This window comes from Xiphophorus hellerii, chromosome 4 (genome assembly GCF_003331165.1).
Source record: "Xiphophorus hellerii strain 12219 chromosome 4, Xiphophorus_hellerii-4.1, whole genome shotgun sequence".
Taxonomy (NCBI): Eukaryota; Metazoa; Chordata; class Actinopteri; order Cyprinodontiformes; family Poeciliidae; genus Xiphophorus; species Xiphophorus hellerii.
In genome coordinates, this window is record NC_045675.1 from 7,093,414 (window position 1) to 7,111,913 (window position 18,500).

At 37.4% G+C, this 18,500-nt stretch overlaps 1 protein-coding gene across 10 annotated transcripts in view; it reads left to right on the forward strand.

Annotated features, from left to right (window-relative positions):
- celf6 (CUGBP Elav-like family member 6) overlaps window positions 1-18,500 on the forward strand; it is a 159,689-nt gene that overhangs the window by 124,429 nt on the left and 16,760 nt on the right. For 4 of the 10 annotated variants that reach the window (XR_004339041.1, XM_032561295.1, XM_032561294.1 and 1 more), the window contains 6 exons: window positions 1,454-1,533; window positions 11,706-11,879; window positions 12,791-12,938; window positions 15,058-15,207; window positions 15,974-16,036; window positions 16,483-16,563. Coding sequence is in view for 9 of the 10 variants with exons in the window: in XM_032561295.1 (XP_032417186.1) it covers window positions 1,454-1,533; window positions 11,706-11,879; window positions 12,791-12,938; window positions 15,058-15,207; window positions 15,974-16,036; window positions 16,483-16,563 (696 nt within the window). In the remaining variant the exon portion in view is untranslated. The remainder of the gene's footprint in view (window positions 1-1,453; window positions 1,534-11,705; window positions 11,880-12,790; window positions 12,939-15,057; window positions 15,208-15,973; window positions 16,037-16,482; window positions 16,564-18,500) is intronic. The other 6 variants (XM_032561296.1, XM_032561289.1, XM_032561293.1 and 3 more) reach the window with 5 other exon arrangements.

Sequence of the window (18,500 nt, forward strand, 5' to 3'; positions counted from 1 at the left end):
GTTCTTAAGGCCTTGACTGCAGCGGGAATCGGAGCTTGAAGAGTCACTGCACACCAGCATGTTTGGAAAATGAGCAGTAAGCTGCATTCCATATGTTAAGCTACTAATGAACCGGAAATATCAGATTGCTTAATTAGATAAAGGAAGAACTGTTCCATTTTTGTCAAAAGTCTTCTTTGCAGCTGAAAGTCCATTTTACATTTCATTTTTTTATTCAAGATCCCTGAGCCCAGAGGGACAGAGAGGTAGATAATCCAACTTGCTTGAGGTCCAGGGTGAAGTTTCAATCAGTGATGAAATGTCATTTCCTGGTGTTTGTCCAAAATCCCAAATCGAGCCCAGCTGTCTTCCAGGAAATTTTAGAACACCTCATCCTTCCTTCTGCTGCCAGGCTATATGGAGATGCTAATTTCATGTTCCAGCTGGGCTTGGCAAAAGTACCAATATCTGATTTAGTGACCATAGTATAAGGTTGCTTGACAGGCCAGAAAACTAGTCTGATCTGAACCGGTCCAAAATCTATGAAGCATTGTCAATAAGATCATAAGACATCAGAACCAATTATGCAAATTTGCTGATGTCCACCTTTAAACCTACCTGGGCTTTTTAAAAACCTCAGCAATGTCACAGAATAATCACACTGTAAGTGTGATGCTGTAAGTCAAGCATAAGGAGACTTAACCAAGTACTGATACATATTATATTAGCGATAAGCCAAAATCATCAAGGTAAAAAAAGTAAACCCTAAGAATATGCAACTGTCTTTCCAATGAATCTATGTAGATGAGTGTTTAATTTTTGTATTGATTTACTGAAACCTTTATAATAGCATTCTAATTTATTGAGGTCCATATTCTGAATCAACCTGTCACAATGTATATTTATTCAGTCTTACCAACGACTATAATCAGCTTGAAATATACTTATATCATCTAACTACAGTAGGGTTCCAGAATTATTCAAAGCCTGCTCCCTTGTGGTCAACCACTTCTGTTCAGTTTTATTTTTCTGCCTCAGCTAAACAACACCTTTAAGATGATTTGAATCCTCTATAAAACTCACCTAATTCTTTCCTCTGTGAGCTGAGAGACGATTAGAAAGGCAGAATAGTATGCCTTTGCATAATCTGTTTTAGGAGTGACTGTGCACAATTCCCACTATGTAAATATTGAACAGATAAATAATGACAGACACGCTAAGACAGTAAATGCTCTGGCTTTAGTTTTTAAAGCCGACAGGGGTCAAAACAGAAATGGACAGGAAGAAGAATGTCCCAGGCAGCTAATGCCTTCTTTGTAGTAACACTGATTTAACACAAAACACAAATGATAGAATATGTTAACAAATCAGGAAAGCAAATGATAGCATAAAGTCAGTGGTGATGAATAGTGTTTTCTCTATGCAATTCAAAGCCATTTTACTGATGTTCCCATCTCTTTGTGTGTGTGTACAGGCTGTGCCTTTGTCAAGTACTCGAGCCACGCAGAAGCGCAAGCCGCCATCAATAGTTTGCATGGTGGACAAACTATGCCTGTAAGTATCAGAGTCTGTGCTAGCTCTGTATTACAAACCTTCCACTTTTTTCGCCAGATAATGCAATGTCACCAACCTGTCTGTGCTAATTGTTTTCTCTGTGGTTCTGAGAATAACACTTCAAAAATCTAAGCCTACAGTCCATTCAATGCAAAAACAAATTGGCAATGGGCAAATTTTCCTCTGCATGCACTCTCCCACAGCAGGTGGAATACATATTTTCAAAATGCAATAGAATCTTTGTCCTTCTATTCCTTTGGAAAGTCAAACATTATGGCAAGAAAAACATCCAAACGTGTAACAAATACCCTCTGCATGCACATATTTGTGGTCACCATAGTTACTCAAATCACATTGTGAGCCAAGATTCAAACACATTTTACCAATGTGTTATTGCCAGAGTCAGCATCTGGTGCTTTAAAATAAACAGCAGGAGGCCCTATATCTGTTTTTTCACTCAATGACTATATCCTCCTCTGGTCCAAGCTATTTTCTGGCAAAAAAAAATATATTGTATTTACATCAAAATCTTGAAGGAAGATGAGGACTGCATGCTACAAAAGGATTTCTGAATGTGTTTTGGTTGTCACTGAGCAAATCGTAGTTTGATTGCAAAGTCAGGACATGGGGTGATTTTCTAGAATGCTAGCAGGACAGAAATCATTTTGGTAGACAATTAGTTCTGACATCAGAGATTTGTTTTATTTGCGGGAAAAAATAGAGAAGTATTTTAGCTAACCCTAAATTGTTATAAAGCTTAAAAATGCTCAGTTTCTTCCACTCATTATTGATTAAATTAGGTGTTGAAGAAGGGTTTTTAGGTGGGATTCTCTTCAGAGAAATTGTGCAGTCAATGCCTTAGCAGCAGCAAATAAGCCTCAAGCATCTGCTTGAAAATATACTAAATTTAATGATGACATGGGATTCTTTTATAAGAATCATAAACAATTATAAAACATGAAATTTCAGAATATAGAACTAATAAACAAATGCACTGTAAAATTATTAATTTAATGTGAAGTAATGTTTACAGTAGAGCTAGGATGTTTTAGTTTTTATTAATCAATAGAAGAATAAATATGCTTTAAAAAAATTGTCATTTAGTCGAACGGTAAAGTAGTAGATATCTTATGTCTTGCATGCAAGTGAATGCAGCACATAATGATCTATGTAGCGCTTATCTTCTCTCACTTGTTTGAGCAGTGACAGGAAGCAGGTAGAGAGAATAGAAGGCAAAATGTTTATGATGATGTTATATAATTAAACAATGGATGACAGAATTGCAAGTCAAGTTGAATAATGGGTTTGAAAGTGGACAGAGGTAAATATTACAAATTCTAAAGTCAACAAATATCTGAGGGGAAATAATACACCTGAGGAAGTGAGAGAAAAAAAAAAAAACACCCGAAAATGGGTAGTTGTTGTTAGTTTATTTTGTTGTTTACTGTATTGCCTTTTTTGGTTAATCATGCTAAATTCAGACTGGAGGGACATGATAATAACATTTCCACTAAAAGTCATTTACTGTTAACAGTGGCAAATATGGAGCTTAAATGCTTTTTACTGTAGAACTAAATTACATAAATTATGTTCTGTTGAATAAGTGTTATTTTTTTCCCAACATACTTGCATGACTTAGAAGAATATTAAGTGTAAAGCTGCTGATTTTATGGCACTTTGACATTTTAAATGCAGCTGCCCTGATTCTTTACAATTGGATGAACTATACAGGATCAGATGAATTGGGCTGCTCTGCACACCTGCTGGCACAACTGCTGACAGGGGGCGACACCTGAGTCAATTGTCCCAGACCCCAGGTCTTTCTAACTATCAGTTCATGGGTGAGAATATATATATTTTTCAAAATAGGCATATTTGTGAAGAAAAACATAGGTCTGATATGTGAGCTACAAAAAAAAAAAAAAAGAATTTGTCTTTGTAGCAATGGTCTGTGATAAACCCAAAAATAGTTTGGCCTCTGACACAACTTTTGATGTTGAGTTCATTAAGCCGCTCCAGAAAGTATAAAATGAACGTTGCGGTAAAAGAAAATAATGTACTTCTACTTTAAATGTTTTACTATATTTTGCAGAACTTTATTTTCTGTATAATGTTATCCTGATCACCTTACTGTTATCTCCCTGTTCTTTAGCTATCAGCAAGTTAGAGTAAAATTTACAGACGTCTTTGTTTATGTGTGGATGGCTCACATGTTTACATGACCATGGTTTACAATACACAATATGTAGTTTGTGTATTGATAAACAGAAAAATATTATTTATCAATATTCATATTGACAAACTTTAAAGTAAGCAGCTAATTAGAGGGTCCAGGACAATGGCGAATTTCTGTTATCTTAATTCCAGTCTTAACATTTTTCATAACTCTGTAACTCTAAATTGCTGCTGTCAGATTTGCATTAGATAGTTATTTACAAGTACGTGGGTTAATAGTTAGAATGAAATGAAATGAAGTAAAATGTCAGAGAAACAAGTTAAAATTAAGACAAAAAGAAAATATCATAACAATAAAAAACAAAACTTTAATCCATATTCTTTATCATTTTTAATGTTGCCTCACATTGTCTACTCAGTGGAGTTCATCAGTTTGTTGTTTCTCTGCTTTTCTAGAAGAGTAGTTTTGGTGTCAAACACTTTACATGTTTTGAGGGGGTAATTTATCCTGCAGTCCTACCGTTATTTTAACTCTACACTGTATAAAATCCTTTACTTTGTACTGTTAAGCTGGGATAACAAACGGTCTCAATCTTATAAAGATGTTCAGATTTGCCATTGTACTTTGCATGGCTGCAATATTTTATGCTTGACAATAAATATATGCTTATCACCTGTTGGGAGGTAATTAACCTGACAAGTTATTTGCTGCTTCTGCATTAATACCAACCCACACAATCTGTCTACCCATTTTAAAACTGTTGTAGTTTATATATTGGCTTCTATTGCACATTCTGAGAATCATTTCAACCACACAGCATACAGCAATACATATATAATTAAATACATCTGGATAGTTTGTAATAAAAGAAGAGAAGATAAAGGGCTTCACAAAAGTCAAAACTTCTTTCAGCTACATAGTAGAAATGTCTTGGTAACATCTCATCAAAGCCAAATTACTACCAGTGACAGTATGGCCCCTGTCATGGGGCCACTTTTTGTTAAAGAATATTAAAACATTTAAAACACTTAAAAGTACAGGGGCTTCATTACAGAGACTACAGGGAGAGTTAACAAGGGAGTCAATAATATTAAAAAGCACCCTAGAGTTAGGATGGATCTCCAAAATGGGGTCAGATTAATAAACCTCTTTGCTTCCTCAACTGCGTTTTGATATTATAGTGTTGGGTCTCAGATGATAATGAGGGAGATTTGCACTTTATAAGCCTTTCAATACCTTTTGGTTATTCTACAATTATTTGTCAATGCAATCAATGCCAGATTTAACCCACGGATAACTTTGGCTTGTATTCAGATGAACTTCATTCTAGAATCCTACTGAGAACCCGTTTTGTTTTTTTCTTGTCTTTCAAAACATATTGTTACGATAGCGGAATTTGCTTCGTAAACATAAGTTTATGTTTACTTGTTCTCACATTGCCACATTAAAATTAACTAACTGGACTGTATTTCATTGGCGTTTCATGTGATAGACTAATACAAAATTGTAGATAACTGTAATATAGAAGAGATATGACACCTAGTATAAAATTGGAAAAATAAATCTAAAACATCTGGGTAGGTGTGTTCATCCCCCTATTCATAAATAGAAAACAGTCCAAGTTGCATTAAGAATTTGTGTAATTAGGAAATAGAGAATTTTTACTTAAGCAGCACATTGTCCTTTAAACATACTACCAGAATTACAAATAAATGGTTAACAGAGCAAACCCTGGGAATGTGTTAGACTTGATCCTTTAATACAGCTAAATATACAAACATCATAAGCCTAATGTTACACAGGAAGTATTGCTTTCGTAAACTTCTTTTTCTCCTTTTGCTTAATGAAGGCTGCAAAAACACTTTTTATAATTTTCGTAATTTACTGAGCACCTCTCTGCCAGTGCTGGGTGTCCATTGGTTACTATAGCACACAGCTGGACACACAGGAGCATCCACTTTTTCTGGCAAGCATTTGCTCCTCCACACACTTCACTGATGTTGCCGAAATAAATATTTACGGATGCTTCCTGGCAGCCAGATCGGGTTCTTGGAGCCAGATGTGCCGGAGTTTTCACCTTTTTGATGCTGCCTCATTTTACATTATACTAAAGCAGAGAGTGAAACATTTAAGTGGTACAGTCAAAAAGTGAACTATTAGCCATGGAAAAGTTACTTTGCAAGAACTTCATGTAAAGACAGGTGTCTTTCCATTTAGATTTAAGCAAAGTCTAAATACAATTTTTTCATCAAAGAAACTTGTTGGCTTAATCCGTAGAAGGCAATTTGAATTGTATTTGGCAGAGTTACATTGCTAAATTATAAGAGGCCTTGTTTTGCAGCCTTGCTCAAGGAATTTGGCTAATGGTCATGGCTCACATCCACTCTTTATTTCTTAACTTGTATTGTAGCTAACACAGTATTTTAGAGCACTGGGTCACCTGAGTTGAGCCACGGATAAAATGTTGAAGTTAACATATGGAGTCTCAAACAGACCTACACTGGATCAAGAGACAGCCAAAAGTTTATAAATAATCTACAGTAAATTATCCATAGCTCTCTCCATCTATCCTCGCACCTGTTGTCTTCATCTCCCCAAATCCAACTTTCACTCAGATTAATTGGCAAGGTGGTCATTAGTATCCAGCGAAAGCTTTGGACGCAATGGGAGATGCAGTTAATTTGGATAATATCACTGCCACATGTCGTCAACAACAGACTAACAGGAGGCAGGATTCGAAGAGTGGGCTGCTCTGCACACCGCCTGGTGCCAGCTGCGAGGTCTGAATGAACCTTGAACAAAAAGTTGTCTCTCACTCTGTCTCTCTTTCCCTCTTAATGTTCTCACAGCAACATCTGTGTTACCTGGCTCACACACATGCTATAAATAATACTGCAAGTGAAACACAGTGGCCCTCTGTGAAAAGCTTTAATGAAGCTTAAGGGCACTGGAAGTCACCAATAGGGCTCACACTGATAGATTGGGTCATAGCTTTAATTGAAGTTTATTGTGGGTTTCAGGTGCTTTGAAATGTAACCCAAAGGATGATTGAGCACAGAGCAGGCCCTCTCATGAGTTCAGCTGTAAGACTGCGAACACACAGGTGGCAGAACTTCAAAATGGTAAACCCAGGGGCAAGCACGCAGCAACCAGCAAATTGCACACATTGTCGTGTTTGGTGTTGCAGCGTGGCTGACAGGGCTTCAGGAGTTTGTTGGTGTGTGTTGTAGAGTTGTGATGTAATGAGGGATGTATCGGAGATATATTTGGTCTGATTCAGTGTCCTGCACAGTGGTAGCCATGGATGTAGAAAGTAGATCCAGACCAAGTCAGCTTTCCCTCTGCTAATGAGAGATGTTCTTCCCATGAGGCTTTTAGAGCTGCAGCGAGGGTCAGAGAGTTGAATATGAGGCCCTCATGGGGGGTTAGATAATTATCAAACAAACTTGTTATAGTGTGTTCAATTATTTTTTGCACCTCAGTTGATTAATTTAGTTTCTTAGATCTGTGAAAAGCAGATGAGTGTCGAGGTCTTATTAGTTATTTAATTGTAGATTTTACATTGAATGCTACTGAAACAATGTAAATGGCTGTTATTTTGTGCTTTTGTATTAATTTCCCCTTCATTGAGCCAGCTTGTTATTGGTATTGTTGTAGGCCTTTGTGAAGGATAGAAAAAAAGTGTCAGTTTACCTGGTTTTAGACACTTCACCACAGTGTCTTTCTATCACAGTAATGCAGAGATAAAAGCATTATCCCATTTCTCCGCTGCAGTTGAGTTCTAATCCCTCAATTACCATTGTGCTTTTTCCCATTCTGCGCATTATGTCCCCTATACAAAATCCAATATAGGAGATTTTCCGAAGTCAAGTGTGTTCTTCAAAAAAATTTGATTAGTTTTTGAACCTGTGACAAATTCCTTAGTTGTACCTGTCAAAAGTGATGGCTCCCTGTTGGCCCTTATCAAATTTGGAGAATTCATTTTCTCTCCAGGTACTGGAGTCATGCTGCGGGAGGTTATTATTCTGTTTGTTTGTCAGCTCGTGATTTTCTGCAGCCAGCGAGGAGCGGCTGGTTTGTATCCATTGCTTGTTTGCCCGCAACTGTTCCTTCATTACCTGGCCACACACTTCTTTTTCTTTAAGTGGTTTGGGACGTTTGATCTTTTACAAGGTTCTGCAACCTGTGACTCTGGACCGCATGTGGCTCTTCGGGCTCTACACCACGGTCAATTACTTCGGTCAGGAATTATTTTACTATCAGCATTGGATTTTTTTAATACAGTGCAATAAAAAAGCCTAATTTTTACAATTCTTACGTATGGTTTGATGAAACATCAAACTTCTATTTTCTAGGAAGGAAGGTCAAATTTCGTTTGTGGACAAAAATGTTTGAATCATACCGGTCTGATTCCACCTTCAGTCTAGTTTGTAGTCCTTATATGTAACATTTTTTTTGTCGTAGTTGAGGTGAAAAGGCTAAAATCTGCAGAGGCAATTGTACTAGTTTAGAATATTTGCCAAAAATATTCAGAGTGGGTCTGTTTCAGTGCTGAGACAGAGCTCTCTGCTGGAAGGAAGCAGGCTCAGCCAGACTTTCTTCATCTGGAGTCACGGTGCAGTGACTACAGACAGCCTCAGGCTTTCACTGTCACAATACTCATAATGCATTCTTCATGAGGTATTAAAAGAATATAAGAATACACAGATACACACGGCAAAGAATGAGTGAATTTAAATGCCACGCCTCTGTGCTGTGGCCAGGCTTTAGCAACAACGCTCCAGGAAGATGTTTGCACACTGCCAACCTCATTAAATCTAACCGTCCAGTTCCTTAAACTACACCACAAAGCTGAGAAAGCATAGAAAAAAAAAGGTCAGGAGGTGGAATGAAATGAAATTAGAAGGGGAAAACCAGTGCCGTTAACACTGCCATATTCAAGTATTGATTTAACTAATTAAAATGGCACCAAGGGAGAAGCAGCAGATGGGTCTCCTCTGGCCTGAGGTGGGGTGCTGGCTGGCTCTGATATGTTCCCATCTGAGATGTGCTGTCCTGGGGGTCTCTGCCGATGCTTTCCATCATTCCCGACTCTTTTTCATAGTTATCTACAGCCAAAACATTTCCTCTGTAGTGCTGAACGACTGTTCATGAGTCTTAGTTTGGGTAACTTGCAAAAACTCTCAACAAGAGTTGGTTTTCTACATTGGCATATGCATATTTATCACTTTCATGCAGAATTTATTAGATTATGACAGCTGGAAATGTGGTGCATGGGGGGTTATGATGTAAACAAATCACTTTTATCAGAGAACTGTGAAAAATCAATGTGTGGGGATGTATGTTTGCAGGCGTATGCATGCAAGGTCAGGTTTTGAAGATGCAAAAATAACATGATTTTTAAAATACCATGACAATAATAATAATAAAAGCATTAACATCTTGAAGTATTAACCATAAAATTAGACATGTTACTGTTTAGTGTACCTGTAACATTTTGTCTAAACAAACTTTTATTTTAAGAATTAACTAATAGACTTCCGTCAGTTTAGTCTCTTTGCACTTAGTGCTTGTATTCTGCAAAAGAAATAGGTGTACTCCACAAAAGTTGTCTTCTGTCCATCCTTATGTACCCTGCAGTTGTCTGACATTTTTAATTTCCAATCATCAAAAAATACTGAAATTTTAATCAAAACGAGAATTTGCTCTGACCTTGTCAGGATGAGGCATTTTTTGTGAATCAGACTTGTGATTATGGGGTCCTCTCCTCTTACTGTGCCTTTGCTTTTATGATCTTACTAATCATATCCTCACTGCCCCCCTAGCTGTTTCTGTCCTTCTGTCCTGGTGGTACTCCATGCTCTTTCCCAGCATGCTTTGCCTGTAATTAAATAGAAGCCTGGTCCTCTTGACAGTGTCTGTAGCTGCTTTTTGTGCCCGGTAGCCTCATCATCCTCTCTTGTTCCTTCTATATCTGTCTTTCACTCACACGTAGACTCACTTCCCCCCGCTTTGTCCAAATGAGCAACTGATTCTGGTCTGTGTCTTTCAAATGATTTAATTGGATGCAAACTCAGGAGCACGAACATCAATACGGAACTATATCTGCCATAAGGAAGAGCCATTAGTCAATACTTCGCCCTCTACATGCCGAAGGCTTTTGTCAGACCTAATTACCCGATACTATATTCAGTGAAGCTTTACCAGTGGGGGACTGGCACTCCTGTGGGATCTGGTTAGGATCACAGTTCACTCCCAGTGTATACAGTGGAGTTGGAAAGTTCACAAAAGCGAAGAGCACTCACTGTTCTCTTCCGATGAAAGATGACAGCTAAGTGACTACACAAATACAAGGTGCATATTCATTTTCCTTTGTCCCTTTGGTTTAAATATATTAGATCTTAAAGCTAGACTGTAACATAAACTGCAAATCAAATGAGAGATACCTATCCCAGCTGTCAGCTAATGAAAAACGAGATATAGACCTTATATTGCAATGCACCACTTTTCCTAAATCACCTATGTTTTGTCAATCTTGAGGATATTCATGTATTTACTAACTTTCAGATGCAGAAAAACACTTTAAATTTGATAACATGAACTTCATTAAGTTTGAAGTTGAGAAAATAGATTTCTAGTTAATCATCCTAATTAATACTATCTGCGAAACTGATATTAGCTTTCTGAAGATGGCCAACGTAGTATTTATTACATTCATTAGACATAAAATACCTTGTGAAAGTATTCATACTCCTTGAAATGTTTAATTTATGATTTCATGTGATAGACCAATAAAACAACTAAGTGAAAGCGAACTTATATGCAGTTTTGACATTTGTTTTGCAAATCAACATTTGAAAAGTATTATGAATATGTTTGTCTTTAATTTGACACACATTAAAAGTAAATTATTTTCAGAAATAACCTAATTAGTAAACGATGTAGTGTACTCCCTCTGAAATGAAAGATTGTAGAACAACTTTCACAATAATACAGCAGGTATTTGTTGTTTACTACCACCTTTCCACATTAAGAGGCATTTTATCCATTCGTCTTTAAAAAAAAAAGTGGGAAAGATTAAATAGATGGAGTCTGTTCGCATTGATTTCCAGGTCTTGAATCAGATCTTTAGTTGAACTTACTTGTAAACGTTCACCATGGAATTCTAGCACATGAATTTATAATTGAAACCTGAAATGTTATGTTAGAGATTTATTATTATTTCTTTTAACTATGAGGGAAAGGCTAGATGATGATTCCATGGCTTTGGAAACTTTGAATAGACGTGGAGTTGATTAGAGGCACACCTTTGAATATTTTCTAAGGCCAAACCTGGAACATGTCGCTCTCTTGTTTGACATGATGGGAAAGTCAGAAGAAATCAGCCAATATATCAGAAAGAACTTATGTAGCTGAACAAGTCTGGATCATTCTTGAGAATAATTTCCAGATGCTTGAAGGTGCCACATTCACTTGTTCAAACCATTACACATTAGTATAGACATGAAGGGGACCATCATATAGCTCAGGTTCTGTGGTCCAAAAAATGTTATATCAACCCCACTACAAGATGCTGGCAAAAGTGGGTAGGAAAGTGTTATTAACCACAGTAAAATGTGCTTGTTTTATTGAAGATATGCATCTCAATACACAAGTGTACTCTATTTACTACTTGGATCCATTCAGATGGCCATAAGTTGGATTTCAGACTAAATGACATTGAATGCACACAACACATTTCTGACTTTTATTTATAAAAGCCATACTATTTTTCCTCCATTGCTTTCTGTTGATCTGTTGAATAAATCTCAATAAAATACCCTGAAGTTTGTTGCTTCGACATGACAGAATCTGAAAATCATTCAATGAGTTGGGTACTTTTGCAAGACACTGTGCCATTTGAATGAATTGAAGTGATACACATTTTTAATAGGATAGTCTTACAAGCCTTAGTTACATATTTCATTAACCTTGTAAACTGCATGTGTGCCCACAGGGTGCCTCGTCCAGCCTGGTGGTCAAATTTGCAGACACTGATAAGGAGAGGACCCTGCGTAGAATGCACCAGATGGCAGGCCAACTCGGCATCTTCAGTCCCATGACCATCCAATTTGGGGCCTATGGCGCCTACTCTCATGCTGTAAGTCTCAGCCCAGCGGGAGAGGAGACGGTGAGCTTTAAAGAAAGACAAAAAAATGTTTCTGATCTGAGTTTTGAAATCATCTTCTTTCCCACTAGGCATGTGACACTCCCTATGAACCGTTTCATAAGACGTTAAATTGCTAAGATTTCAAGATTTCTTTAACTTCGAAAGTAAAAAAAAATGTGGTGTTTACTTTTATGTTGATTTATTTTCTCACTTTGTTCTTTCCCTAATGAGTTTGACATGTTTTTTCTCTCTATTTTAAATTACATGTGTCATGATTGCAAATCTATGCTGCATATACTGTTCAATTTAAAATCATCTTTCACATTCCTGTTTACTGAACTGTAGGAGAATTTAAACTGCTAACTTCAGCCTGCCTCTTTTAGATACACTTTTCTGCTCAAGAAGAGGTGCATTTTATCACAGAGAAGAGACCCGTTCACCCCTTACGCCCTTTTCTGTCAGCCCAGCCCACCCCTATTTCATATTCACACATGAAAGTCACAGCCTGAGTTAGGAGTCTGTGAGATTTTACACTCACACAGTAGCTAACAACTCATGCTGACAGGTGAGAATCGCCCACTCGCACACTATCTCTCAAACTCTGCCGCTGCAACCACCCCCCTCTTTTTTTCCATATACATTGCAATCATATAGATATAGATAGAATTCAGCATCCCTATGACTTTACATAACTTTTATCTTCTTTCCATGTAATGAGCAGAAAATCAGAATGGCCTTAGAATAGCCAGCAAGCAAAGCTGCAAGGCAAAACAGATCATTCCGTTCAAGAACAAGGCATGGGCCAAGCAAACTGATATGTGAGAGTAAACATGCTCTGATCCTGCAGCGATTTCACCCTCCTTTTCTTTTCTGTCCTTCCCTTCATCCCTCTCACCACTCGCCGCTCCCCCTACTGCTCTTTAATCCTACAGCAGATGATGCAACAGCAAGCAGCCCTGATGGCAGCAACACAAGGGTCCTACCTGAACCCCATGGCAGCCATTGCTGCCGCGCAAATGCAGCAAATGGCAGCTTTCAATGTCAATGGCCTGGTGGCTACTCCTATGACACCGTCCTCAGGTATGCACCAACATTTAACATCATCTGGCACAAGCCATGCTCAGTCAGGGGAGTCTTGTCCATATCTCGTGACAGCTGGGAAACATTTGTTATTTGGATGATTTGCATAAGTTATACCTTTTATATTTCTTCAAGAACTTTAGCTGTTGCTGTTGTTCTTTCAATTCAATTAGTTTCAGATTAGTTTATTTATTTAGCACTAAGCTACAAGAAATGTCATTTCAGACATGGGCCTAACTCATCCAGAAATATAAATTGAGGTCAAATCAGTACTCTCCAATCATAGAGAAACATAGCATCTACCTAAGTTACCTACATTACAATTGAATCTCAGTTTTAAAACAATGCAGTCAAATTTAACTTTAAATTTCTTCAGTGCTCTGTCTGGAATTTGTCCCATTAAGCTGAATACGTTGAAAACTTTGACCTTTGCACACACGTCTGGCGGATGTCCGCTTTGAGTCTTCTTTGAGTAAGTGTGGAAATCTACAAAGTGAAGTACGCCTGAGTGCGTGGAAGGCTTTTAGGATTATCAAAGTTATGTTATTGATCTTGTCAATTATATAGTTTTTTTTATTTATTGAAATTGTTAGAGGTAATTATTAGATTTGAGACTGATTTAATGTCAGAAAATAATAAATCTAAGGTTACGTACATCTTTGTATACTGTATTTAAATAAATAGTGAAAACTGTATATCTGCAACGACTAACTGCAGGTTGAGAGAATAGAGAACACAAAAAACACAGAAGCAGTGGTTCAGGGTGCTTTCTGTGAGGAGGGGAAAAAAAACTTCACTCACAGAAAAGTTCACAGAGCTAATGGCAGCAGTTGCTCAATTACTGATTTCATCTAAGGGTGAAACACAGCCAAACAAAGAAGAGCTGAGCCAGTAATACTACCTATGAAATGAAAAATAAAGCACACATTGTTAGTTCTTTTTGGGTCTAAGCTTTGTTTTGCTGTAAAAACAGGCACTACAAGTATTAAATTAAAGGAAGCAGAAGCTTGTGCTGAGAGAGGTTTGGTGATAGAAGATGTAGAGTAAACCCATACGGCATTGGCAGCCACATTATAGTTTCTACTTCCTTTCCGAACATACATTATGTTTCCGTTCTTCCTCTGCCTGTCATGTTCTCCTCCTGTGTCTCTGATGTTGTGTGTTTTCTGGGAACACAGCCAATCCAATAACTTGGCATGCAGAGTCCTTGGCTTATACAATATAATAGCAAAGATTTGTGTGAGATAATCCTGGACCCCAGTCTGAACTATCTTTTTGGCCCTTGTCATAAGGAGCTTTGAAGGCTTGACACTAAGTAGGCAGGATGCCTGAAGGCAAGGCTGTTGCAAATGTATTATATAAAGTGGCTTGATGCTGTACCTGGCATTTGTAATCCACAAGGCCTACATATTCTTACTAATACCTATCAAAGATAATCCTACATGACTTAAATGCCCTTCACCTAGATAAGAGAAAAAATAAAATTTTGTCAGCACAAAAGGCCACTGGCAAGGTGACAGGCTGAGCTTAGAAGAAGAAAGCACAAACCCTTATTTTCAGCACTAAGGTGCATCGTAGCAAATTAGAGTATTATGGAAAAGTTTATTTCAGTAACTTCATTCAAAAAGTGAAACTTATATATTACATACAGTAGATTTGTTACATGCATATGTGCTTAATTCGTTTATTTTTAATGGTGATAGTTTATAGCAAATGAGAACCCAAATTTACATTTCAAGGAAAATTACACTATTACATACAAGTAAGAAGTATTTTATTACAAAAATGTGTCATTGCCATGCCTGATGACTGTTGACAGGGTATAATAAATCTATGCAAAACTCCATACATTATATTCAAATGTATGGAGTTTCACCAGCAATATACATTTTGGCATCCTCTCAAAATAAAACCATCTTAGATTAGATTTCTGACAAATTTCATGTCTCTCCTTACTCTGGCTCAACAGGCAAACATTTGTTCAAAAGATTACAACACATCTTTATTGGGAGTTTTAAGCAACACATTTAGAGACAGGCAGCAAAGTTGAGAAAATGTGCATTCACCCCACAGACCTCTGCACTCGACTTTCCATGATAACATCAACATCTACTTGCAGGCACCAGCACACCCCCAGGCATTTCTGCTACAGCCGTGCCAAGCATAGCCACACCTATTGGGGTCAACGGATTCAGTGCCCTCCCGCCTCAAAGCAATGGCCAGCCTACATCGGAGCCCATCTACACCAATGGCATTCATCCTTACCCAGGTGAGTTATATCAGATTTATGTAAATAAAAGGAAAGACGTATTTACGTAGCTAATAATGCTGAAGTCTGCTGCTTCATTTGCCACATTGTCACCTGTTTCTTCGTATCCTTAAATGCTTCAATGTGATTCCATTGTACTTGATCTGATAAAAAGAATCACCTGTTTGCCACAAAATAAAATCTACATATAATGAGTGACAAATTGAATCTCTTCATTTTGACATGATGTTAAAAGCCTCTTTCTTAATTTCACTTTTTTTTTCTTATTTGAACAAAAGTATTTAAGGCTCCATCAACTTTGTCTTTGGCATATTTCTGAGAAGTCTGGCCCAGTATCATGATAAATCCATCAGTTCATCCATCAGTCAATTATGGTTAATTTGATGTGCCTCAGCCTGTCCTCAGCCTCTTAATGTTGTCTGGGATGGATTTCTGAAGAACTGACATTCACTCCCCATCTTTGCATTATGCAAAGGAAGCTGCAATGGTAATGAACTACAAAGTGGTTTGTTTGGCACATTGTTAATATTTGATGCAAACATCTGGGGCAAGTAGGCATTTTGAAGAACTCAATGATATGACAACCCAAATTGCTGTCACTCCCTGTGTGATCCCACCTCCTGGTGGGTCTCTGGTTTGGCCAGTTTCTGTCTCACGCTTTAACGTGATCTCTATATCTTGCTGTCCTTCCTCTCTTTGACTGTTTTGCTTCTATTTCCTTCGAAGTCACCCTTCACTCTCTTTCTCACTTTTCATCTCTCTGCAGCACAGAGTCCAACGGTGACCGACCCTCTCCAACAGGCTTATGCTGGCGTCCAGCACTACGCAGGTGATCCAACTCTCCTACCTTCTCTACTTTCTCACTTTCTCCATCTGTCTATTTCCCTCTCTCCGCTCCATTTTTTGGTTGGTCACTCCAGTTGGCATCGTGACAGGAAGAGATGACTAGAGTATTTTCCTCTTCAATTAGGATGATAGTAAAAGAATTTTAGTTGACTTAAATTTGTGTCTCACATAATCTTTCATTTACATAGTCTCTCTTTTATTGTTTGTATCTATGTTCAGTTGAACTCCACCCCACTCCCTCTTTTGCCATTTTTTTTTTGTGTGGTGATCCACCAGACAAATGAGCCCTAGCTCCCAGTCATAATGCAATTTATTTATGCAATGACTTGAGGACCCGAATGAACAATGGAATAATGATTTGAGTTTTGTTGTGTCAAATATGAAAATGGAGATGTGAAGAATTCCACTCTGGTTCTCCCTTTGCAACAGCAGCCTACCCTGCCGCCTATGCGCCAATCAGCCAAGCGTTCCCCCAGCAACCGACCATCATTCCCCAGCAACAGAGGGAAGGTAAGAGCGAGCAAGCGCGCCCACCCAAGATAAAAGGTGATAATTGCCATGTTCCATTCTAATGTAGCTTCACTGCTTTGAATTAGTGAGGGAGGGGAAAAAAGCTGGCTGGGGAAAATGTGAGAAAAAGGCTCCCCATTTAAAGAGAAGAACATTAGCACTGAGATGGAAAGTTACTCTGTCATTATTCAAAAAACTGCACTAATTCAAACTCACAGTGTTGGGCTGCTTAATCAGTCCATTACAATGTGTTTAAGTGGTTATAAATATTCATCAGATTAATTAGCTGCATGCATAATCATTTATTACTATTCCTTGTGTAATGTGCACTCTTTTGCCACTGCATAAGACGTAATAAACCATAGGATATACTTTGATGGTAAATCACTCTTTTTGACGCCATTCGTCAGTCTTAATTATTCAACTGTATGATTAAATGAGACAGCATAGAGTGGGTTGAATATTCATGGTGAGGAGAAATTGGGTGTTTTCAGGACTACTTGAAGAAAAAGTTGTTAGTGATGAGAATGTGTTCAAGGTTCACAGTTTTACATGAAGTGCATCACTGTACTTGCTGCAGTAATTTCAGTAATTTCAAGTTTGTTTTTTTCTTAAAAATGTTTCTAAAACTAAAACAGAGTTTTATACTTCAGCAAGAAAAATAGAAGTCTACTGGCCCTCACACAGACACCGTCAGGGCTTCACAGAGCGAGCTATTCTTGGCTTAGCCAGTGGCCTGTCTGAGTTCTAGCCTCCACTGGGTTTTGGCTGCTGTCCCAGCCTGTCTCAGTCCACTGCCACATCTTCCTTCCTGTCATTTAACAAGATACATCTGAACCTGCACAGAAACACTCAAATCTCAGCTTCTGTCTTGCACGGAACAGTTACAGCTTCACATCAATTTGTGTTTTTGCATGAATCACCATAGAAATCCTTCCAAGTCTAAAGCTGTGAATTTAACGACAAAACCCACTAAAAATATTCGCCAAAATGTCCTTGGTGTCATGTTGTTACAGCTATATTTTTACATAGATTAATGTGTAAATAATGATTCATGCAGCAAAATAGTTTTGTTTTTTTTCGACATGGAAAGTTGCATACAAGATAAATGTTATATAATAATAATTCTATAATCATATAATCTTCTCTATAATCATAGAAGTATTATTATAGTCATATACTTAGTGACGATAATGTTGAGCCTTTTTTAAACCAGGAATGTCCCTCTGATGATGGTGGAATAGTGGTATATTCATAAAGTGAAACAATTTCAATTGAAAGCATTATCAGAAAAGTCAAAAGAAGAAAAATACTGGAACAATTACAGAGGTCAAGACAAAATCAAATTTAGGCAAATGTGAAACTGAAACAAAATGAAATTCATTACTAAAGAAGATGAAACAATCATTATTCTTTCAGAGCAGTTTTAAGAGGACCCTTGAAGATATAAAAGTGGAAAAACACTCAAGGATAATAATATTTCTAAACATAATCCAAAGTATTCAAATATATAAAAAATCTCATGTATATTTTTTTAACAAACATTGCAACTTTCTCTGGACTAAATGTTTGTTTTTCAGCTACTCTGCATTAGCATCTCTGAATATATGCACCAAGACAAGTACATGGTTATTTGTTTCATCTGTTCAGTCTTCATCTGATAGTTACAGCTTTACACTTTACACACATGAATAGAAAATTGCTTTTTAAGACATTCAGTTATAAATTGTAAACACAGCTAACTTTACAGAAGGCATAAATGTTTAAGAAAAGACTGCGAGAAGTGGCCTTTCAATTTCAAAACAAAGCATGTTATGTTTTATAGGCTAATAGAGACCTACATCTTAGAGGAAATAACTTTATCTTCTGTTAAAAAAAGTACAATTCTGCAAACTTCTCTTTATTGTCGTGCGTGTGCGGGGGTGTGTGTGCATGTG